The sequence below is a fragment of the Nomascus leucogenys genome, chromosome 21 (genome assembly GCF_006542625.1).
Source record: "Nomascus leucogenys isolate Asia chromosome 21, Asia_NLE_v1, whole genome shotgun sequence".
NCBI lineage: Eukaryota > Metazoa > Chordata > Mammalia > Primates > Hylobatidae > Nomascus > Nomascus leucogenys.
The window spans coordinates 60534390-60560279 of NC_044401.1; the positions used below are offsets into that span (position 1 = coordinate 60534390).

Consider the following 25890-nt stretch of genomic DNA (forward strand, 5'->3'; position numbering starts at 1 on the left):
AATCTACTCTGGATTTGTCACTTTACTGCCTCTAATTTGTCTTTATACCAGTTTATTTACATTTACATCCAACAATATCATCTACGTATTTCCTGTCAACCACTACTCATTCTTTATGGAAAGATTTTGTGGTGACTTATAGGGCCCTCTATAAGAGGCTATATAGGCCTTCTCAGTTTATAGAATATGCCAAATCTCCCAAATATATAAACAACCTTAAGGTCACTTGCACTTTATATTAATTTTGAGGAAAATAAAGTTGTCAACTGAATGTTTCTTGAGGTTCCTAACAGGTAAACTCTCACATGATTGATATCCAACAAGTATGGTAAAAATCAATTGAACTGAACTATCAAGCCATGAACAGACACTGAAGAACCCTAGTTGCATATCACTAAGTAAAATTTGCCCAACTGAGAAGGGTACATATTGTTTGATTCCAACCATGTCACATTCTGTAAAGGGAAAAAACGGATGCAGTAAAAACATTTGTGGCTGTGAAGGGTTAGCAGGAAGGACAGACAAATAGGAGGAGCACAGATGATTTCAGGGCAGTGAAACTATTCTGTATGATATTATAATGGTGGCTAAATGGCATCATACATTTATCAAAACCCATAGAAAATAAAATGCCAAGAGTGAACCCTAACGTAAACCATAGACTTCAGGTGATAATGATGTATCAATGTTGATTCACCAAATTGTCACAAATGTCTCACTGGGATGTAGGATGTCGACAGTGGGGGAGGCCAGGTGTGTGAGGACAAGAGGAGATACGGGAACTCTCTGGACTTTTTGCACAATCTTGCTGAGAACCTAAAACTGCTCTAGAAAATAGTCTATTGAAAAAGTTCATCAAGCCTTTGAGGTAGGAATCACCAATATCCCCTCAGTGATCCCACTGAGTTCTCTTTTTCTTTCTCTCTTTTGAGACAGGTTCTCTCTCTGTCACCCAGGCTGGAGGACAGTAGTGTGATCTTGGCTCACTGCAACCTCAATCTCCTGGGCTCAAGTGGATCCTCCCGCCTCAGCTTCCCAGAGTGCTGGGATTACAAGCATGAGCTACCACTCCTGGCCTCCCACTGATTTCTCATAAAGCCAAATCCCCAGTACGCCACATCTCACCAACCTGCTTGAGAATATTCTGTTCTCTCATCAGTTTCTGCCGTTCTCTGTTGGGCTTGGAGAAGACAACTTCAAGAACATCTTGACCAGAATTAGTTCCACCAGTGACGAAGTAAACCAAGTCTTCCAGCAGCTTGGTTACAGACCTTAGGAGGAAAGAAGCTATTAGAGACAGATGTGCTCAGTGTTCAGCAGGCTGGAAGCTTTGCCTTGGAAGCCTTCTGGACTAATGAGCCAGTTAAACAGGGGCAGACCCACCCTTTCCAATTTCTTTGAAACTGACAACCGAGGCCAAGTACCAAAGAAAGTGAAAGACACAAAACATATCATTGTCCACAAAAGGATGATCACCTTTGTGAAACATCAGACACAAAATTTTTTCTCAGAGTAACCTCATTGCCTGACATTTAGTAATGTGGTTCTAGAGACCAACTTAGAGACAGAAAGAGAGAGAGAGGTCTTCATCACTTTATTATTATTATTTTTTTGAGATGGAGTCTCACTTTGTCACCTAGGCTGAAGTGCAGTGGTATGATCTTGGCTCACTATAACCTCTGCCTCCCGGGTTCAAGCAATTCTTCTGCCTCAGCTTCCTGAGGAGCTGGGATTACAGGCACCCACCACCATGCCTGGCTAATTTTTGTACTTTTAGTAGAGACGGGGTTTCACCATGTTAGCCAGGCTGGTCTCAAACTCCTGACCTCAAGTAATCCACCCACCTCAGCCTCCCAAATTGCTGGGATTACAGGTGTGAGCCACTGCGCCTGATCGTCATAACTTTAGAGACTCAAAACATGAATGCAAAAGTATATTTCTTAAAAGTTACAAACTGAAGCCATCCATAAATGCCAAGGCCTGCTACCCCATGTTCAGCTGTTCAGAGTCACCATTCTCTCACTCCACAATGGATGTCAGAAACTCTCAGTGGGGGAGGACGGCTGGGCTGAGCACGTGGGAGTGCTCACCTCCTTTCATTCTGGGTGATGGTGCCCTTCTCCAGCTTCCCAGCAATGGAGCCCAGCACCTTACTGGCATCATTGGCAAAGTCCAGGTCCCGAACTTCAGCAGGAGAAACTGGAACTATGGCAAATGCTTCCTTATCCTCCTTCACAGGAGAGGTGCCAATCTGAAATTCAAGGTGGTCCTTATGAGATAATCTCTTGGATGGGAAGGGTAAGACTTTAATCAAACACTACATTTACGAGACACTGGCTGATCCCAATATACTGGAGCTACCTTGCAGTTAAAATGACATAGGAAAAAAATCTGGAAGGATGTACTCCAAATGGTTAACAGTTGTTATCTCTGGAAATTGGTATTACGGGGACCAGTGAGGCAGAAAGGGAGCATTAATATCATTTTTAACTTCATTTGTTACAGGGAGCTTGCAAAATTCTCATAATTAGAGAAGATGTTTGTAAATACATAGAGAAAAAGCAAATATGGAAAATGGTAATTAATGATTCTAAGTGAGGAGCATTATAAGGATAGACACTGCACCATTATTTCAACTTTTCTATAAATCTAAAAATGTTCAGTAAAGAAGTAAAAAATTTCAATAAGCTTCCTCAATGCCACAACAAAAGAAAAGTTATATGAGAGCATCCTTCCATTTGTTAAAAGAAAACCCCCATGTCTATGTATTTATACTCTATGACCCTGGAGACGGGGGAAGGAGAAGTAGGGAGAGAAAGTAAAGGGACTGAGAGAACGTTCATGAAATAAAAGTGTATATTGACATATAGAGAGAAATAAATAATAGAGATTGGGGAAAATCAACTAGATACTTGATGTACCTCAAGACAAAAGCAAACATTTCCCAGCCCAAATTATCCTTCAGACAGTCATGAAATGTGATTGAAATCCAGACAATTGCTCAACCATTATGGCAGAAGCCATGGAATAAAATTAAAAAGTTCTAGTTATTTCAAAAGCCCCGGGTTTACTCCATTCAGGTCTCTTGGAGAGCATTCTTTTGTCACATTCAAGTTCGGCCATGACCACACTCTCGCCAAAGCAACAAAACTCCACAGCTCCATACTCCCTGATCTGTCCTCAAAGGAGCCCTTTCATTAGGAAACAGAAGACCAAAAAGAGACAGGCAAGTCCCAGGACTTACTTTCAGCATCACGGGCTTTTCTTCTTCCTTGTCAATAGGAATATTTGTGCTGTGAACCCAGGTATTAGTACATAGGTGTCTGAGCCGAACATAAGAGTTCCTAATAGGGAAAAAAGGAGAGTTTTAGGGAAATAAATATTGAGGTTTACTCTGTAGCCCCTAGTCTAGAATATAATCTATCAAAATAGAAATAGCAAAGTGGTTTCCCACTGCATACACTGGGCAATATACACGAAGGGGCAAATGGTTCAGGTCCAAGCCACATTCTGATGCATTTACAATAGAAAATCATTCATAACAACTCTACAGTTACTGTTATATGTTATACTTCTAAACATGAGATCATACTCCATGAATGAGTGTCTCAGCATAAACAGAGTGTGAGACAGAGCAACAGGAAGTACTTATGGTGTATATATTAGTGCTTATAACAAGAAATGATAATATAGCAATGATTGAAATTTTCATATGGATCAGTGAAACAATAAATGATATCATAAAATTTCTGGAAAAAAATGAGTATTTACTAATCTTGTGGTAGGGAAAGCCTTTTGAATCATGTAACAAAATATAAGATTCCTAAATTTTAAAAGTAAAAGATGGATAACTCTCATTACATAGTTTAAATTTTATATCATCTGTATAGAAAAAAAAAAGAACCATCATAAGCAAAGTTGAAAAAAAATCACCATAGCCTGGGAAAATAAAAGAGTAGCACACTGCATTGAAAGGTTATTATTCTACACACAAAGTGCTGTTACAAATCAATAAGAAAAATATGAATATAGGAAATGAAAATGAGACAAGGACACAAACTGGTAATTTAATAATGAAATACAAATGACCAAGAAACACGAAAGTATAGATTCAGCCTCCTTAGTATATGAGTTACACAAGTTAAAACAATATCGTTTTATTGTATCATATTCCAAAGATCTTAAAGACTGATAAAACCCAGTATCAACAAGAGCTTAGGGAAGTAAGTCCTATGTATTGTTGGTGAGAGTGTAATCAAGCAAAACTCTGAAAAGAAGTCTAGCACCCTGTAGAACACATAAAATATATCGATCCTTTCACCTACCAATCCTATTTTTAGGCATTCTTCCCCCTTCAGTGGTGACAGTACAGGTGCAAATGAGGCAAACAGATGTTCAGCAAAGCATTATGTATAATAATAAAAACTGTAAACAATCCGATATCTCAATAATGGACTAGTTAATAGAATACAATTCCATTATATTCTATTATTGTTACAATGTAATATTAACATATTACATATTAATACCTATATTAATATACTGTATTAATACAGTATAACAAAACAGTCCAATAATGAACCAGTTAATACAATATTAACTAGCTGATACTATAGTTATTTAAAGACGATTACAATTGACTACAATAGTTTTTTTCTTTTTTTCCTTTGGAGACAGGGTCTCACTCTGTTGCCCAGGCTGGAGTGCAGTGACACAATCTGGGCTCACTACAACCTCTGCCTCCTGGGCTTAGGTGATACTCCCACCTCAGCCTTCCAAGTAGCTGGGACTACAGGTGTGTGCCACCATGCCTGGTTAATTTTTTTGCATTTTTTGTAGAGTTGGGGTTTTGTCATGTTGTCCAGTTGGTCTCAAACACCTGGACTCAATCAAGTGATCTGCCTGCTTCGGCCTCCCAAAGTGCTGGGATTACAGGCATGAGGCGCTGCTCCAGGCCTGATTACAACAAGTATTTAAGATGATGACAATTGATATTCATTTGCTTGGAGATATGTATAAAACATAGTATTCAGTTAAAAAATGTTTAAAATAGCTTATGATCCCATCTATAATAAATGATACACACATCTCTGTGTGACCAGAGACTTGTCTAAAACTACATAAACAAAAATGCTACCAGTAGCTACCTCTGAAAGGTTGAACACAGCTAATACTTCACGAAGGGCCATACATGTAATCCATAAATGACAGTGACATTTCCATTAACCAACATGGTATTGAAGAGTCAGAATTGCCCAAACAACCCTATGTGTCTTAAACATTTAAGATTTTGGGTTCTGCTATGGGACTCACTGACTTATGATATGTTGCTTAAACTCTCTGAGCCTCAGTTTCTTCATCTACAAGAAAGGGTGATAGCAATACCTATCTCTCACTGGGTTTTTTGAGAAAGACGAAATTATATAACACAAGTAGAGTACTTAGCTTTGTGCCTAGCATGCAGTCAGCACTCAATTAAATGTCAGTCATTATTATTAATATTGTTGATTCTGTTGTTAACAGTAAGCTTTTTTCCCTATTTATAGTCCAGTTATTTCTCCTAAAAAATGCATTCTTAAGCAACAAAACTAAAAGTTAAATTTTAAAAAATAACTAAGGACTTCTGGTTTAATGTCTTAATACTTGTTAATAAAATTTACTATGCACACAGTGAACTTCAGGTATTTTATCTTCTAGAATTTCTTTTCAATGGTTTCTTCTATTTCCATTCAATTTCCTAGTTTCCTCTACTCCCTTCCTTTTTCCCCAAACCAAGAGCTCTCCCAAGGTTTGGGGAAGGAGGAAGGGAGTAGAGGGAACTAGGAAAATTGAGCTACTTGGGCTTATGGTTTGGCTTGTTTACCTAAATATAGCACTTCTCATTCAATTACTGAGAACTTATCAGAGGTGAGCCATTAAAAAAATCAGTTGCCATACTGGGCAGTCAGTCCAAACCTTTCACTAAATCCTTTATAAAAATCTAAAAGAAAAGGCAGTAATGATTTGGATTCCAAGAAACCTGGTCAAGCCACCTATACCAGGCCTGATTCTTTGGGGATAAACAATTTTAAAATCATACCTTGGGACAAGGCTGTCGCCTCCACGGAGAGTGGTGGGGTCTAGCTCAAAAATGGAGGAGATGTCATTGCCTTCAGGCACAGAGACCAGGGAGTACACCATCTTTTCTTGGGCATTCCGCAACCTACTTCGAGAGGCGTCCTGATCAGCGTCTACCTGAGGAGGTAAAGTCATCAAATCAAGAACTATGCATGCCAAACCCTTCACTCTCTACAATTATTCCACAATCCACAGGAACGGAGAAGAAAGGATCATGAATGTCAGCAGTTGGCAGGAAAAGGACCACAGTTACAGAGCAGTCCTAAAAGATGACAACTGGCCATGCAGTCAAGGATATTTATGCTCTACCTCTTTGTGTTGCAATAAAAATGTTCCAGCTGGGCACGGTGGCTCACACCTGTAATCCCAGAACTTGGGGAGGCCAAGGCAGGTGGACCACGAGGTCAGGAGTTCAAGACCAGCCTGGCCAAGAAAATGAAACCCCGTCCCTACTAAAGATACAAAAAATTAGCCCAGGCTAGCTGCAGTGGCTCAAGCCTGTAATCCCAGCATTCTGGGAGGCCAAGGCAAGCAGATCACCTCAGTTCGGGAGTTCAAGACCAGCCTGACCAACATAAACCCCATCTATACTAAAAATACAAAAATTAGCTGGGCGTGGTGGCAGGCGCCTGTAATCCCAGCTACCTGGGAAGCTGAAACAGAAGAATCACTTGAACCTGAGCGGCAGAGGTTGCAGTGAGCTGAGATCGTGCCACCGCACTTCAGCCTGGATGACAGAGTGAGGCTCTGTCTCAAAAAAAAAAAAAAAAATTTTTTTCAACAACGTGGAGTTACACTAATAGATGACCATGGAAGGAGTGCTCTAGATGGTATTAAAGAAAAAAAAAAAACTCTAAGTACATTCATCCGCAGGAGCTCAGGGAGAGGGGATTTTGAGGAAACTCATCCTGCAGATTTGGTTGTGGGTGGCTGTATTCATCTACAGTGATAATTGTCTACTCACAATATGATAACAGCAACTTCCCAGGAGAAAAACTAAACAAAATAAACCTGAATCCAAGTGTTCGTAAGCAGCAACCCCAATGCAGCCAAAAGAAATATTTGAGAAGTCAGCGTAGCCCTGAAAAAGATGTCCATCATTAATTGAGAGGACTGCTGATGACAGGTCAGGGAAGACGGGCCTCTCCTGAGACATCAGGGATTTGGCTGAGAGCGAAGAAAATCTCTGACAGCGAAGGCTGAGGAACAATGATGAAAACTTTCCTGAGAAACTAAAAAAGCACATTCTAGGCTCCAAAGCCCATCTGCCCACAGATATTCAAGGAGGGGGCTTAGACAAGGAGCCTGCTCAGGAGAGACCGGCCAGCTCGCGCTCAGCCCGGCAACTCTACATTGGGTGATTTTCCATGTCTAACATCCTTGCAGGATGACAGCATCCACCTGCATCTACTGAGGAAGCACGTTTTCTTTGTCACTACAGCCTGCTTTTCTTAGGCTGAAGCTCTGCCCCCTTTCCAGACAGACAGGAAGGAGACTTCACCAGGAAAACAAAAGAATCAAGAAATGGAAATCCAATCAAAGGCAAAGGAGAGAGCCTGGGAGAATCTAACTCCACAGAGCCTGAAATGCAGGAGCACAGGGCAATAGCCTGTCAGTTCAGCTGCGGCCCCCAACCTCTATGTGTGTTTTTTTTAAAAAGGTTCTTTTAATATCCAAAACCTGTATCTCTTCCCTTTCTCACACTTTCTCCTCTAATCACTTGCCCCTTTACTTGCACAAACCCCAGACCCTTTATTCTATCTACGCTAAAGGAAGAATTACCTGGAGAGCGACAGAACACTTCTACAACCTCAGCTTAGGAGAATAACTTTGAGCAACATTTGTTCTCTCTGAACCACCTGGCATAGCACTCCACATGCCACTTGCAAAATAAACTCTGACCTGGCTATGGTTTGAGACACAGGGCTCAGCTACAGGCTGGCAGTTAAGTTTCAGAGACCTGTGGGAGTTGAGAGGAAAATCACAACTGCATTACGTCCACTGTGTCTGGAAAAGTGACTGAGAGGCAGCGTCCTGACATCCTTTCTGTGTGCAGTCGGCGCTTGCCACCTAGTGGAAAGAAAGGCGCATGTGCAGAAGCCTGGCAGAGGAGCAGGAGCCTCTGGTGGTCCTTTTTCTCCCTCTGGCACCAAGCAAGTGTCTTCAGGGTCCTGAATTTAGAAGGACGAGCACAACAAAGCCAAGTGAGGTCCGAGGCAAAAACCACAGGCACTGAAGCTGTTCTTAGGGAAACCAATCAACTCAAAAAAATTCGAGGTTTTCCACCCAAGTTTCCAAACCAAGAAGAGTATGAGGGGGATGGCATCCTCCCAGTACTAACACCTTGCCACAGAGGCAGATCTGTGCTGTTGGCCGTGTGGGCGTCGGGTAAGATCCCCCCTCCATGCACCCCTCCTCTGCAAGCAGCCCACCCCCAATGAACATCGAAGTAGCCAGAGCGATGCAGCCTGGATCTGCACCCAAGGCTGCTGGCATATCCGCCTCTCTGACACCAAGAAGCACGAAAACGTCAAAAGACCACTGAAATCTGCGGGAGCCTGAGATGCGGGATGAGTCAGGACCACTCTCAATGGCTGCTTCCTCCTCTGTACCAGGAAGATCCTAAAACCCGCCCTAACTCCTTTTATACACTGCTGTGCAGCCCAGTCAACCTGGTGGATGCAAAGGCACTAAAAATGCTAATGATCTTGGAGAACTTGAAAAATGCCACTTGTATAGATGAAGGAACTGAGGCTCAGAGAGGGCAAGTAACTTGTCCAAGGTAACACAGCTCATAAATGGTATGTCTGGTATTTAACTGCACTCTTCCTCCTGCACCGTAAATGCCAGTCTTCCCTCCTGTACCAGGAGGCCAGGAGAGCAGCCCTCTACCCGCCAGAGCACAAAGTTCACTTGGACATCAGCGCTCACTGAAAGGATCAGCAGCTTGCCTAATCTCAGAGGTAAGATTTCCTCCATGTCACCACAGACGGCAGCATGGAGACCACCGGATGTTGGCCACACAGAGGCAGCTCCTTCTCTTGAAATAAAGAAGGTGCAAGGACAAGAACCGTCCTATGAAACGTGATGTCCCTCCCAGTCCAAGTGTTCAAACAATAACAACATGAACATGATGCAGAGAAGTTTTACCACAGAGTGCCTCATGCACTGACAGAGAGTTAAACTGGGTCAGGGTTTTCCAAGCCATATTAACGGTGGAAGCAAAGCTTTCAAAATGGACTCCAGAAATAGGGGTGACAAGGATGAAAAGAAGGAAGGTGAGCCTCGGGTACCCCAGTAAGGAGCACAAAAGGGAGGAGAGGCTCCCCAGCAAGTCCACAAACCCACAGCAGGAAGACCTCAGTTAGAGTGTCTTTCAAAGACAACATTTCACCAAGACATAACTAAAAGGATAACCATAGCAGCAGAATTCACACCACTTTCCAAGGACAATTACAGTTTGAATTCCCTTCACCCCATTCCCTTCATTAAAGCGCCTTAAGAAAATCCCTCCATTTCTTTTTCAAAATCTTGCCAAATTTATAAAAGAAAGAAACACCCTCAATACCACCTTCCATGCCCACTACTGAGATCATCACGTAGACACACATGTCAAACACAGGAGCAACTGTTTTAATCCTAGACCAGAATCAAGCACTCCACAAGAAAACTGTCTTATTTATACCCACCCTTTCCATGTAACACAGCCACTGCCTTCTTCAACCCATAAATGTGGACACCTGAAGTCCAAAGTGTCTACGTATCAGCATTATTTGGCGATATGGTCTCCAGAGAAAGATCCATTTTGCACTTAAAATTCTAAACCATACTATACACTAAAGCCTATTTCTGACCTTGCAGAAATCAAGGACGGATTAGCTGAGTATCTAATCACACGCCAGGTGCACTACGCCTCATGTGTTACCGCCATAGCCTCAGTAACACTATCCACCTCACATACTGAAAAAGCTGTGTGAGTCATGGATTGAGGTCAATAGCAATAAGACAATTGGTTTGAAAAGGCCATCTTCTATATGGGGCGTCACTGTCTCCAACCCTAGGAGTCTTCCAAGTGATATCATGAACTTCTCCAACTTAGAAATGGAGACCCCGTTACTACACATGGAAATACCATCATGAACAACAGTCCCTGGACCAATCGAGACACAAAGGACTATGGTCCCTCTCAAGGGAAGCACAGAACATGATCGTGTTTTAAGGCAGCCTAAGGTTTCTCCTTCCCCAGCACTCAGTAACCACAGTGACAGTTTCTTAAATGGAGCTCCAGATCATTTGGCTGCACCCTACCAGATGAAGACAAGAAGGCTCTTGTCCATACTTACTGAGGGCTGAAACTCCAGGCATTCTTCCTCAAAGTCAGGGTCTACCTGATGAAAAAGAATCATTAGGAAATTAAAACATCCATTGCTTTCTTAAGGAGTGGGCCCCACTTGCAGGAGACTTCAAGGCCTGCAAACATCCTTGAACAGCTAAGAACTTGTCCATTCCCTCTGTTCACAAAACCAGCATGCCACAACAACGACACAGGTCACATGGGTACAGCACACATGGAACATCCACCAGTCACCAAGAGACGGCTCTCAAGTATAGACAGAGGAAGACAATGAATTCACTGGCAAAGCAATAGTTAAAAGCCTGAGATGAATAAAAGATCAATACATAGTCACTGATAATCCTGCTTATTTTTAGCTAAAAATAAAAAATGTAGGCCTCCAGCAAGAGCTACATTAGCCTCAAAACATAACAGATAATGCCACCACCATTAGTCTTCAGGAAACCACATAAATCATCTCTCACAGCTGATTAGCTGGGTCTGTAATTCCCTATGGCTTTATCTCAAATTTGAACTTGGAGTTCTTGATCTTCAGTTCTTAAATATATCAAAATCATCACTTCATGTATTAGGCACCATGGGGGGCTGAGCACACTTAGAGCCAGCCTTCCTCGGCTCAGGCACAGGAGCAGTGCTGACACCCACCATCACCTTGGAAATCTCTCAGCGGTCTCATGGGTGGTCCCAGACAACAGTGGGGGTCTTTTGATGCACGACTAGAATCTGATAGAAATATGCATCGTACATCTCCCAGCAGATCGGAGTAAAACTCAACATGTCACACAGTAGGATGGCTCCTTCATCTGATACAAAAATTAAAAGGTAAATTCCTCCCGTCCTTCAGCACTGAGTCTTTCGTCTCCTCAAAAACTCTTCATAGACATTTTTTTTTTTTTGAGACAGAGTCTCACTCTGTCACCCAAGCTGGAGTGCAGTGGTGCAATCTCAGGTCACTACAACCTCTGCCTCCCGTGTTCAAGCGATTCTCCCGCTTCAGCCTCCCAAGTAGCTGGGACTACAGGCGTGCACCACCACACCTGGCTAATTTTTGTAGAGACGGGGTTTCACCATTTTGGCTAGGCTGATATTGAACTCCACAGCCGCCCAAAGTGCTGGGATTATAGGTGTGAGCCACTGTGCCTGGCCCCTTCACAGACATTTAAAGTTAATTTGTGTGATTTTTGACATTCCTACAAGTAAAAGATAAGCCACTGTCTAGTCTACTAATGCTCTGAGTAGTCAAATTTCTTTATAAGATTATCTAATTCCTTGTAAGTCTTAGTGCTTCTGGTTCCACATACCATGTTTCTGCTGCAGCCTCAGTCGGTCATGCTAGGGGTGGGGCTGGTAGACAAGACGTGGGGAGGGTAGTATATAAGAGCAAAATGGAAAATAATACTGAAAACCTAGATTGGCATTATCTTCTAACTTACTTTCTCCCCACATCTTGATCAGCATCCCTATCACCTACTAAAATGTGGTAATCATTTTTTACTCTTCTAGGGAAATGAGGCAGAAGGAAACAGAAAAACAGGAGGAAAAGCAAGGTGACTGAGTGTATTTCCCTAAGCCTTTTACTACACGATGGCTACAGGGGAATGAGAAAAGGTGGTGAGGTGCGTCAGCCTTGACAGAGAAAACCACAGGAGTTTCTACTTACCTCTGCTGCCAAGTAATGCCCTGTAGCCAGGTGCTTGAAACGGAAAAGGCTGTTCCAATACCCTGCTCCGCCCCGACACGGGTCATGCTGGACCACCTGCAAGAATGATCAACAGCAGTCAATGAAATGTCAACCTACACCAGGAAGACATTAAATCGGAGGTATCACAAGTCATAGTTCAGGAGCGATATTTATAAGCTAGAAAAAAAAATCACCATCTTCAACAAACCCACTGCCAGTGTCACACGTAACATCCAAACTCAAAAGTAAACAATGTCTCTCCAAAGAAGGCATCAAATCTCCTAGTTAACATACAATGGTTGGAATAAAAACTTCAGTGGTTTTCAGGTTATTTGCCTTAGCCACAATGAAGCAGCAGATTCTGAAATTTATCTACAAAAAGCACAGCCAATAAAAAGGACTTTCGTGAAGAACTGTCAAAGCAATCTACACATGTACTCATGTGCTGGAACACACACGCAGGCCTGTGCTCTGAAATGTGAAACTCAGAGCCTGGGCCAATGTATCAGAAATGTCACATCAGCTTCTGGCCATGATAGAGTTAACTAGCAGTGGTAGTTGGTGCCATAAACAATCAGACGCTGCAGAGAACAGATGAAATTGCCATAGACAACTAGAAAACTGGATAAAAGATCCCAAACAACTGTGTTCACACGTTGGACAACTGGTGGTGCACAATGGTGATCTCTGAGAATAGGGAAACAAACAAGGCCAGCTTGGCTATTGCTTTGATTTTCTACCCGGGAGTTCTCTCTGGATGGCAGCATGGGGAGGAAGAATCCAAGCTGAGGGCGCTAAGCTCACGGAGTTCAGGAGTTAAGGAGACAGATCAAAGTTTAGGGAGACTGAGGCAGCTAGAATTTGTGGGGATGGAGTACTAATGCATACAGAACTACACACAGAAAAAGCTCTGGAAGTCTGCACAGGACGCTCCCTTGAGTTTTTGGCTGAACATCAGACTGCATATGCATAAGGCAAGACCCTATGAAGCCAAATGAAGAAAAACAAGGAGTCTGAAAGCTGACCTTTCCCAGAGCTCACATAGGGCTGGGAGGAGTCCTGATTCTGAAAAGTCAAAGCAGAGGATCATGTGGAACACCCTGCGCATTAGTAGACACATCAAAGGGGTCCCATCTTGGAAGGGGAGTTAACCTAGCCCCAAAATTAACTCTACACAACACCTGGCTGAATAAAACTTGAAAATAAGCCTTCAAAGGAGCAAAGGGATCCACAGGTCGCTTTAGTTTATAACAAAAGAAAATTCAGTACTCTTTAAAGGAACAACAGACTCCACATACTCAACAAACTTGTATTACAATGTTCAGTAAATAAAGGACTAGACAAAGAATCAGAAAAATGTGACCCATGAACGCAGGACCTGTCAGACAATATCAAATGACCCAGCACATGTCTGGGTGGGTTGGGCAGGGCAGGAGAAATATTTGACTCATAATGACTCAAAGTTTTCCCATTTTGACACATACCCATAGATTCAAGAAACTCAATGAACTCCAGCAAGGTAAACACACAGACACAACACACACACACACACACACACACACACACACACACACGGGCATATCTTAAGCAGATTAATGTAAACCAGAAATAAAAAAGAAAAATCTTTACAGCAGCTGAGGTGGGGGGAGGATGCATGGCAGACACTATATACAAGGAACTTTTTTTTAACCCATCGAATAATCACAAACAATGCAAGCCAAAAGACAATGGATCAAAATCTTTAAAGAAAGTAAAAAACTATCTACCTAGAATTCTATATCCAACAAAAAGTCCTTCAAAATGAAGGCCACATGGAGAACTGGGACCCTGACACACTACTGGTGAGAATATAAAATGGTGTAGCCACTCACTGTGGAAGGCAGTATGGCAGTTCCTCAAAAGGTCAAAAATAGAATTACTACATGACCCAGAAGTCCGCTCCCAAGAGCCTTGAGAACATACATCCACATAAAAAGTTGTATATGAATGTTCATAGCAGCAGATGACTTATTCACAGGAGCCAAAATGTGGAAACAATCCAAATGCTATTAAATGATAAATGGGTAAATAAAATATGGTACATCCATACAATGGAACATTACTTGGCAATAAAAAGAAATGAAGTACTGATACATGTGGCAATAGGAATTCACTTTGAACATGTTATCTGGTATGGTCTAAATGTGTGTGTCCTCTCATTATTCATAGGCTGAAACCTACCCCGTAAGGTTATAGTATTAGGAAATCGTTTACATTATACTTCACCTTTGGGAGGTGATTAGGTCATGAAGCCAAGTCTTTATGAATAAGAACAGTGCCCTCATAAAACAGATCCCAGAAAGTCCCCTCTCTTTCTGCCATGTGAGGACACAGCAGATGAACCAGGAAGAGTGCCCTCACCAGACACTGAGTCTGCCAGTGCCTTTATCTTAGATTTCCAGCCTCCAGAACTGTAAGAAATACATTTCTGATATTTATAAGCAAGCCAGTTTATGATATTTTATAATAGCAGCCCGATTTGGACTAAGACATCATCCTAGGTGAAAAAAGTCAGATATGAAGGACCACATATGGTAGGATTCTGTTTATATGAAACATTCAGGACTGGCAAATCTATAGAGATAGGAAGTAGATTAGCTACCAAGGGCAGGAGAACGGGAGGATATTGAAGGGGAAATAGGGAGTGACTGCTAATGAGCATAGTATTTATTTGGGGGTGATTAATAAGCTACAGACATATAATGTAAACCCTGGCTCATTACTACAAATATAAAATATATGGTGTTGTCTTCCCTCTTTTATTTTGAGGGGCACTTGACTTTCCAGAATCCATTTTAAAAAATGAGAGAAAGAAATACTCAATGTCTTCCTATGAAATTCAGGAGAACAAGGTGAAAAATTGTTTATAAAATGGTATCAACTATGCAAAAATATCCTGTTCATAGAAAAACAGCTCAATGGAAGTAGGCACATTAAATTAGTGAAACAACACTTCACTTCTTCCCTTGTTTTCTTGATTTTCTGTTTACGTAGTTTGCATTATTACTTTAAACTAACTCTGAAAGATGAGAAAGTCTCTATTTTTTTTTGTACCAGTATCCAAATTACACATGAGAAGTGGTTCTGAGAGACTGTTCTGAACGTAAAAAACTCTGCGGTGGGGACCATGGGGGCATCAATCTTCAATGACAAAGTTTCAGACCAAATTCTGGCTCTCGAGCAATTTTGTTTTTTGCAGGTTTTTCTTTTGCAAACAAAAAGTTTTATTTCAGAAACTGAGTTCACCATTTATAAATACACTAAAACAAAGTCAATGCAAATTTAGATTAAGAATATATACAGTATTTTAACAAAACAACTTTTCTTTTCTGAGACAGGGTCTTGCTCCGTCACCCAGGCTGGAAAGCAGTGGTGCAATCTTGGCTCACTGCAACCTCCGCCTCCCGGGTTCAAGTGATTCTCGTGCCTCAGCCTCCCAAGTAGCTGGGATTATAGATGTGTGCCATCATGCCTGGCTAATTTTTGTATTTTTAGTGGAGATAGGGTTTCGCCATGTTGGCCAGGCTGGTCTCGAATTCCTGACCTTCAGTGAACTGCCCACCTCGGCCTCCCAAAGTGCTGGGATTACAGGCATGAGTCACCACACCTGGCCAAAACAATTTTTCTAAAAGGTCATAGGCAAATGAGTGATCTGTCTTACCCAGAGTATTTAATTAGCTAAAAATGAGAAAATGAACCTTTTTTTAGATGTTAAAGCAAAAACTCTGAAGACATAATTGTTAAAAGAATCTGACAACTGATATTTCATTCTGATGTCTCTCAAGGAGTTTATAATCTAGTAGGATTGACAGGTCCCTGTGTAGACACATACAGTAACTAAAAGGCAAATGCACGTAGAGAAGAAGAAGAAAGGGGAAAATGGATAGAGGGTGGGAATTAACAAAAACTTTATATAGATTCCTTTTTATCAGAACTGTGGAGACTTTTCTATACAATGCCCAAGATGAACTTCTTTTTTTTTTTTTTTTTTTTTTTTGAGACGGAGTTTCACTCTTGTTGCCCAGGCTGGAGTGCAATGGTGCAATCTCAGCTCACCGCAACCTCCGCCTCCTGGATTCAAGTGATTCTTTTGCCTCAGCCTCCCGAGTAGCTGGGATTACAGGCATGTGCCACCATGCTTGGCTAATTTTGTATTTTTTAAGGGTTTCTCCATGTTGGTCAGGCTGGTTTCGAACTCCTGACCTCAGGTGATCCACCCGCCTCAGCCTCCCAAAGTGTTGGGATTACAGGCATAAGCCACCATGTCCGGCTGAACTTGATTCTTACAATATCCACGTTAAAATGAGTGGTAAGACAATTTTTTTAAATGGGCAAAATATCCGAACAAACATTTCACCAGAGAAGCTACACAGATGGCAAATAAGCACATGAGAAAAATGCTCAACATAGTTAACGAAACCCACAATGAAATTTCACTACACACCTACTAAATCAAACAGGGAATGCAAATCCAACCCACATTGAAATTTCACTATGTACCTACTGGAACGACTAACATTGAAAAGACTGACTATACCAAGTGTTGGTAAGGATATGGAAGAACTAGAACTCTCACACATTACTTGTGGGAATGTAAAATGGTCCAATCACTTTGAAGAACAGTTTAGCAATTTCTTATAAAGTTGAATATATACCATGCCATACCATACCATACCATTCCATACCATACCATACCATACCATGGCTACCATATGATCCAGCCAATCCACTGCTAGGTATTTAATCAAGAGAAATGAAGAAAAGTTACATCCATACAGAAACTTGTGTACAAATATCCCTAGAAGCTTTATTTGAAATAGCCAGAAATTGGGAACAACTCAAATGTCCATCAACAGGTGAATAGATTAACAAATTGTGGTGTATCCATATGATGGAGTATTATGCAGTAATATAAAGGAATAAATTAATCTGATACATGCAAGAATATGTATGAATCTCAAAATAATTATGCTGAGTAAAAAAAAAACAACATAAAGACTGTATACTCTATGACTCCATTTATACAAAGTTCAAGAACAGGCAATATTAATTTATGGAGACAGAAGTCTCCAGGAGGAAAAAGGAAACATTGTCTGGAAAGAGAGGCTCAAGGGACCTTCTGGGTGCTGCTATCATTCTATTTCTTGTTCTAGGTGCTGGTTACATGGCTTAATGTATATGTGAAAATTCATTGAGTGGTATACTCTTGACTTGGGCACTTTACTATACATAGGCTAGACCTCAGTAACAACATGAAACAATTCAAGCTAGGGAGGAGGAAAAGAGAAGGCAAGCAGAGACAGAAAAATGTATCTATTCAAATTAGAAATTTGAATTAGAATTCTAATTCATGCTGCAATTACACAGAAAGGAAGGCTTGAGGTGAAGAAAGAGCTCCATGTTAGTTGAAGCTCTCACTACCTCTTTCATCAAGCATTCAGATCATTTCCCTCTTTGTCCTGCAATTCTAGACTCTCCTCACGATAAACTACATGCTGTAGGCAGAATCTTCTAGCTTCTTTAAGTTGCACACTGATTATGTTATTCCCTTCCTCAAACAACTTTCCAAATTTCTCCCCTGCCCATAAATTAAATCCCAACTCCCTATAGCCTGGATATATGGCCCTTCAGGCTCTGGTCTCCAAAAACAGTTTCTGTTTAATTTTCCATGCCTATCCCATGCCCTTCACCAAACAAGTTACTGAGTTTTATCCCACGCTGCTTCATGTTTCCACATTCTGCACCATTCTCTTACATGAAGTAACCTACTCCATTCATCTCTTCCTTCTGAAATATAAATCATCCTGCAGGTACCAGATCAGATGCTATCACCCTCAGGAAGTCTTCCTTAATTCTTCACCCAACCAGACATTCACCCTCTCTCACTGAAACCTCCAGAGCCTGTGGAATATGCCTCTTATCACCTTCACCATCCCCTTGTGTGTTCCAGTTATCTGGGTGTATATCTTCTCATTTCTGCCCCATCGCCGATGTGGGCATCACCTATGTATCGTGTCAGGTAGACACCTGGTTAAATATTGTTGTGACAGATAAATGAGCAAGGGAAAGAAAACAATAGAAGGGATTAGATGGCTCAGAGAAAGATATTTCTAATTTCATTTTTCAATTTGTTTCCAAAGTACTTATTCTTTCCCTCTGCACAAATATCCAGCACCATGACATGCTAGGATGCACTTACTTCACTAAGCCATCCCCAACCCATTTTTGGAATAGGGTGGGTATAAGTACCTGTTTGTGATATATATATATATATATATATATATATATATATATATATACACACACACACACACAATGTATTCTGTGTGTGTGTAGGTGTGTGTATATAGGTGTATAGACATATATAGGTATATGTATGTATGTATATTTGTAGAATATATATAGAGACAGCCTATATATAGGCTTATATCCTATAAACCCATGAGCGCTTTCTCCATCCTACCCTTACCTCCACCTCCCACAGGGCTTTTGAACTAGTGGCAGATGTGGCCGACTGCCGGCCAGTGGTTCTCAGGAAGACATGCTGCTTCTTCCTGTGTTCGTCACAGGTGAGAAACTTCTCCTGCTCAGCATGAAACAGCCTCACCACGTCACCCTGAAAGTCAACACAAGAAAGAATTAAGGAAAAAAGAATTTAAAAAGAGAATTAGACTGCTGCCCCCAAGAAAAGCCAAGTAATGCTCAGCCCATAAAGCATCAAACTCACCCCCTTTAATATGTCGTCTTTGTTATCACTCCATTTCATGAAAAGGACTATTTTCCAGCTTGTATTGCAGTTGACGGAATTGACCTGAAAAACAGATTAGAGTTATTTTTTTCACGTACCCCTCACAACAACTGTGTCATCCAGCCCCAAAATTTCTCACTGCAGCCTAGGAAGCAAGGCTGTACTTGAGACTAAAAACCCTAAAGATTGACGCCACTAAAATCACAGCACCTGCAAAATCAACTGGCCTGTTGGCAGAGTTTGGCAATAAAAGGTTCATTTGCACCAATCACTATGCACATTCCAACCATGACTAATGGAACCAACCCTCCTGCCTTTCCGGAATGATATTTTCATTTTCCTCCAAGTCTCTTGTTCTGTAGCCAGAAAGGCCTGATGAAAATAAGTACTTATAAAATGGGATGAGCTATAAAGGGAAAAAAAATGAGTCCAGTGTATACACTCGAAAATGTTAATGATCATTGTTAACAACAGCAGCCATTGTTTGTGCACTAAATCTACGCCAGGCACTAGGTTTAGGTGCTAACATGCACAATCTCCTTTAATTCTTGGCAACATCCTAAAAAATAGGTCTGACCACCACCCCCATTTCAGAGTTAAGGAAACTGATATGCAGGGAGACCGGGTAACCAACCTGCCATCACAGGGCTTGGAATGGCAGACAGGATGTGAATCCACATCTATCCCACTGAAGAGTTTATGTCCTTACCCATCAGACAAATATTTATGTCACAAGGAAGTAACATCCTTGTATCCTATAATTGCTAATTTAGAGGATAAGTAGATGCATTGCCAAAAGCAAGCTATCACTCTTGCAGGGCTGCTGATAATCTGCAGTGTTCCTTTTTGAACAATTAGAAAGAGGCACCCTGTATATGGAGACAAACTAGAAAAAGGTGCACCTATGGCCAGAAAAATATTAGTAAAAGGGGTCATCTCTGGCTTCACCAATTAAAAAACAATCCCTCAGTGATGCGAGGCTTAGCAAACTGAGCACTAGAGTGAGTATCAGCCCACATCTACTACCCACTGCACAGAGTTGTACAACCTTACATGGCAGCCTTGACCCTGGGCCTGTTTCTTCACCTGCAGAATGGGCACCCTGCTGAAGTCCCTCTCAGCACACGCATGCACTGGTGCCTGCCAGACCCACTCCTGCAGGATAACCACACCCACACGCATAACTCAATATCCTTACCTCATTGCAGCCTGGGTTATCTACCAGTTGATGGCTGCTAGCATGTAGGGGCTGACCAGCATTGACAGGGTTCAGAACAACTTTGTCACCTATGACCACCTGGAAAGGAAAGGAGCAATAGAGCTTTGCACAAAACTGATAAGGACTGCGGATTGACCACTGGGCAGTTCTAGAAGACATATGAGTCTGTGTTGAAGAAGGCAAGGCCTCTCCCCAGCAAGTATAAAGATGCAGCACACACCACGCCTTCTTTAAAACCTGACCCTGGGCAGAGGGGGTCATGTTTACAAGGCTAAGCTGAATGTTGTTCCTCGAGTGTCACTGATTATACAGAGATGTTTCAAAGCCAGTTCAGAGCAGGAAAAAAAAAAAAAACTGTTCAGTTTAAGGTACCTATATAAATAAGTTTTAGCTAAATTTAAGAAGAAACAAGATAGAGTCTGAGTAAGTCTTTATCTTTGACAAAGCCATAACTTTATGTTTCTAAAACAATTACTTTCATATTTTTACTATAACATTCGGAAATACATTTTCTATGATCAAGTCATATATACAGCCATTTAGACTTATATGCATGTTTGTATAATTATAATACTATATATATATATGTAACTAAAACAAAAGTTACCCCCACCCCAAAAAAATACGTATCATTATGTGGTGTAACGCAGTCTGATCTTTCTGTTCTATCCCACTTTCAAAAACGATAGTCACAAGCCACTAAATTGATTTCATGGCCCACAAATGGGTCTACACCTATTGTTTGTAAAATACTATTTTAAATTCAAGTCCATCTCATCTTCTCAATTAAGCCATGGCCACACACAGATTCGTTTAAAGGATAGGAAACCAAAGGATGTGCTGAAAATGAAATTCAGAACAAGGCACACTTGTTTTTTATTTTTGGTTAGAAAAGATGGTTTCCTAACATGAAAAACTATCTATTTTCAAGCTTATCACATTTGAGGAGCATATACAATTGAATTTTCTGTAACTCCAAATGAATATAAGTTCATTCGATAAATCCAACACTTTTGGTGAAACCTAAGTTTTACTGGGCTTTTCTTTCTGTTCACTGTTAAGGATCAATTATTTACCAACTATGAGGGAATGGTCTGGTACTAGATGTTTCTGGTACATTCCCTATCATATACACACAAATACACAAACATATTTAAACTTCCCAAAGCTTGTAAATTTAAATGGCACTATTAAAAAGTGCCAAAACCAGTTTTAAAGTTAAGGCTGGTTGAGCATTTTGAGACTATTTCATGCCGTTTGAGGCACATTTTTCAATAAAAAGCAGCTACTTTAGAATCATTAACAATGTCAAAAACATAGCTGATAGCATTTAACCACAGTCACTGTTAAGTATATGCCCACGTAATGGCTAATTTAGCCAACAATTATCAGCACTGCTCTAAGTCCCCTTGAAAAGGTTTCCTGTGGCTTTATATACTAGAGAACCCTCAGGAGTGGGCCCTGCTCCAGACCCACTGCATTGCTGAACACGATGGGGAGCCTGCCTGCTTCTCTACACGGGAACAAATGAGGCTGATCCCAAATTCTACTCTCCTTCCCTACTATGGTTATTTCTTTTCCATCCTCTATCCTTTATTAACTTTATTTCCAAAATAGAAAAGATATTTCTATTCCACTAATGGATCTGGAATGACAGGGACCCTCTCCAGGACATTAACACGGGATAGCTGTTTTTGTGGTAAAGTTCCTAAGGCAATGGGCTGTTCATACAATGTTTTCAGACATCCAGGAGGAAAAACACAGGACAGTATTTAGGTCACACTTCTCTCCACAGTTCCCTGTTTCCCAAACACTAGTTTCCATAGCAATTCCCTTCTCTTTATACAGGACAAGCCTCTGGTTCCAACTTTCAACGTCTCCTCCTTGACTCTAATACACAGTCATGCTTGGAAGCACGGCACGGAACACTTTCTAGGAGGAGAATCCGCACTTACACTGTCTCCAATGGATCGCAGCTTGTAGAATGGCTGAATATAAAACCAGGACCCTTCATTTCCAGCCTCGTCCAATGTGACTCTCATGGCATTCTTCTCCAACAGAGCAGGAAGCCTCTTATTCACTGTTAGGTATTTATTACTTTTCAAATGCAGGAGCTAAAAACACACCAAGAGAATAAAGTAAGTGTCAGCAAATCTGAATTTTCTACCATTCCTTCTCTCAATCATACCAACTATGTAGCAAACATTCCTCCCACCACTGAGCTGCTGGTGAAGTTAGAGAATCACAAAGTGCCTATGGCTGCAGATGATTAGAAAAGGGAGAAGAGAAAAGGGAGCAGAAAGAGAGGGCAGAATACAAGAAAAACTATCATGTTTTATTTTTCAGCATAGCCTTGGACAAGATGGATGTTGCTCAGGTCAACTGTGCCATCATAACCTGCCATCTGTCAGCGGGATGGGCCTAACCCTGTGTGAACGGGCTAAGGAACTGCAGTGTGGCATGCCCTGACACAAAGGTGGAGCTGAGGAAGGCCACTCGGAGCACAGGCAACAGTTTAAAAAACAACGCAGGGCCAGGTGAAGTGGCTTATGTCTGTAATCCCAGCACTTCAGGAGGCAGAGGCAGAAGGACTGCTTGAGCCCAGGAGTTTGAGACAAGCCTTGGTAACACAGGGAGATCTTGTCTCTACAAAATATTTAAAATTAGCCAAGTGTGGGGGTACACACCTGGAGTCCCTGCTACTCAGGAGTTTGAGGTGGGAGGATCACCTGAGCCCAGGAGTTGCAGGCTACAGTGAGCCGAAATCACACCACCGTACTCCAGCTTGGGTGACAGAGCAAGACGCTGTCTCTAAAAAAATTAAATAAAATAAAATGCAACCCCTTTAGGGGATTGTCATTTCATTTGGAAAAAATGGCTTGAATTTCCAAGTACTTTATTCTTGATTTGGGGGTAATAATTACATGAGGAATACGGAAAGACTGAAGACCTAGACGGGATATAACGTATCTGATAGTCAGTCTAGACCAGAAAGAGTTGGCCAAGGCTTCCCAACTCAGCAGGCTATAAGAGAAAGTGGAAGGGAATATGAAAGACTGCCCAATCCCTTGAGAAATGGTACAACCAGCATGAGACTCCAATGCTAATTGCGATTATCCTCCTTTTCACATGGTAACAGATACAGCTGCTAGAAATGTTAGGAAGTCCTCCAAATCCCTGAACAGCACTGTTGGAGGTAGAAGAATAACCTGTCTGATCCATAAGCCCCGATGACCCATAGCTGAAATAAATAAGGAGAAGGCAACGTCTTCCCAACCCTTCAACTGTTCCCCTGGTGAGTAGCCTCTGGTCCTGCACACATCTGTCTAGGTGCCAGACTCAGTTTGTTTATAAAGGAAAGTTACCTACAGGTAGGCCCCAAGATCCAGGGCTGGGGGAAGTAATCATAACTAAGATTAATCATGGCATATCCACAGCTTATTCTGGGACAGGTACCTCTCAACCATCCTAAAGAGCAGACGCCATTACCATTTCCATTTTGCTGGTGAGCAAAGTGACACATGGCAAGATTTCTTGCCCTAAATCTCACAGTGAGTTACAAAACCTAAATCGGAATGCATTTAAAAGTTTATGTCCTTAGCCTCTGCACCTTTCATCTTCATGTCAAGCCATATTCTCCAATCTAACCAAATCAGGAAGTCTTGTACTCTGAATTTCAGGGTGCTGGCCTGGCCTAGTAATAAAGCTGACATTGAACTTGGAGCCCACCTGGACACTTGTGTCCATTCTGAAGAGGATGGAACTTAAGGAGGAGGAAGTGGATGAGTGGGACTGGCAGGATCTAATCTTCAAGCAGATTTTGGAAGCTACTTTCACTATTTCAAAAGGCCCAATGTAAAGAACCCATTTAACCCCAAAAGGTTGCTTTTACCAATCTTTTACTAGTGTTCCCATCTTCCTGATTAGCCCTGCTCTATACCTAATAGCAAGAGAAAGGGGAAGGACTCCTATGTAATTACTAATGTTTACATAGTAGGCAAAATCTTTCAAAAAGGAAAATAATGAAGGAAGATCACCAAATGGGTCTACGTGCTCAACAGTTGGTAACTACTACTCTTTGTGCCTGGACAAATCAAGAAAGCCACATGTGGCCCTGGGCTTCCCGCAAGACTGGCATGGACCCAGAGAGATCTTCTGAGCAAAACCTGTATTAGCTTTTCCTGGATTGTGTCTTATCTCCATGCCAAATTTAAAGGCACAAAGGATAAGCAACCCATGAGAGTAGACATGAAAACAATCAAATATTTTTGATAAGTATAAAAAGTATCAAAATGATAAATATTTTTTATTTAAAAAGTCCCAAAGGTACAGAATTGCTCTTATTACCTCTGGGGAGCAGCTCTTGTTGGCCAGTAGATAAAGTTATAGGCAAGCTAATTTTCACCAAGTAGGAAGACTTTTCAAGCATTACAAGTTAAACAGAACTGCAACAGCCAGGTTCCTTTTCAAGTAGGAAGCTTCCCATGTGAAGTGTCTGGAGTGAAATGATCAGCCACAGACAGAGAGAAGTAGATGCTCACACTGAGAGATGACCAGCAGAATAGCCCAAAGAGTCTATCACTTCTAACAAGAAACACTAGACTTTTTGCAATAAACCGGCTGCCTCCATGCAGTCCTACTGTAAAGGTGTCCAAACCCTGTCTTAGGTGTTTCCTTCCACAGCTGCGTTCTTCGTAATGCTTCAGCTTCAGAAGGGAAGAGCCGCCTTGACCTACCTGGATCACATTGCCATACTGGATTACGGTCCCCAGCAATTTCCTGTTTTCTGTCTCATTCTGCTTCTTTTCCAAGTCTGCAGCGTGCTGTGAATTGAGAAGAAAGATTGATCACAAAGAGGAAACAATGTGTTCTATCCCACTGCAGTTATGCAGAACAAATGTCGCCAGTTAATACAAGAACCACAGAAATAAGCAAATCCCTGAGTACACACCCTGAGGCTTCATGAAATGAGCCAAGGGGTTCAAACAGCCCATCCACTCTGCCTTTGCTTTGCTTGCCTTTTTGGCTTCTTTAAAATGCTTTTTTTTTCCCTTTCTTTAAGGAATTCATGGGTATTTGCTTAGGGTGAGAGTAAGTCAAAAGCTGAAATATCTTCAAAGAAAATACGGTCGGGGAGGGAGGGAATTTGCATAGACCCTTTATAATCTGTGAAAGTCCTCTTTAAGGCTTTGGAGTAAAAGAAGATTGAATTTAAATGCTGGATTTGGGTGGTTTGTGGTTTTGTGAACTTGAATGTGTTATTTAATATCAGTGAGCCTCGGTCTCCTCCTTTGTAAAATAAGGATTAAATGGTACCTGCACCTCACAGGAACTCCATTGCACAGTACCTGATACACTGTAGCACACATGGAGTTATTAGCTATTCTTGTTAGACATTAATCATAATGTAATCAATTTTTATAATCATTCCCTGAAAAGAACATTGTTATCCCACTTTTAAAGAAGAAATTGACTCAAAGTGATTAAAAAATTTGGTCACCCTTGCATAGCTAGTTGGATGGTGGGTAGGAAAGGGATTCGTTATATCCTTTCTCCACTTCTGTATACATTTGAAACTTTGCTTAATAATGTTTTTTAAACCATGCATTTATTAAGTGGCAGAGATAGTGTTCAAATCCACATTTGGATTAACTGTATAGTCACAAATGAGGCTGGGAGAGGTTACCATTCCAAATGTGACATGCTAGGAGGGAACATGGTAAAGCTGAATA

The 25890-nt window shown here is 41.3% G+C and overlaps 1 protein-coding gene across 8 annotated transcripts in view; it reads right to left on the reverse strand.

The window, feature by feature from the left end:
* ITPR1 (inositol 1,4,5-trisphosphate receptor type 1) overlaps positions 1–25890 on the reverse strand; it is a 359375-nt gene that overhangs the window by 184425 nt on the left and 149060 nt on the right. For 4 of the 8 annotated variants that reach the window (XM_030802233.1, XM_030802228.1, XM_030802230.1 and 1 more), the window contains exons 6-16: positions 24895–24981; positions 22114–22272; positions 20138–20236; positions 18919–19002; positions 18661–18807; positions 12132–12227; positions 10461–10505; positions 6080–6234; positions 3245–3344; positions 2091–2251; positions 1130–1271 (exon numbers count right to left, since the gene is read on the reverse strand). In XM_030802233.1, the coding sequence (XP_030658093.1) occupies positions 1130–1271; positions 2091–2251; positions 3245–3344; positions 6080–6234; positions 10461–10505; positions 12132–12227; positions 18661–18807; positions 18919–19002; positions 20138–20236; positions 22114–22272; positions 24895–24981 (1275 nt within the window). The remainder of the gene's footprint in view (positions 1–1129; positions 1272–2090; positions 2252–3244; positions 3345–6079; positions 6235–10460; positions 10506–12131; positions 12228–18660; positions 18808–18918; positions 19003–20137; positions 20237–22113; positions 22273–24894; positions 24982–25890) is intronic. The other 4 variants (XM_030802235.1, XM_030802234.1, XM_030802232.1 and 1 more) reach the window with 1 other exon arrangement.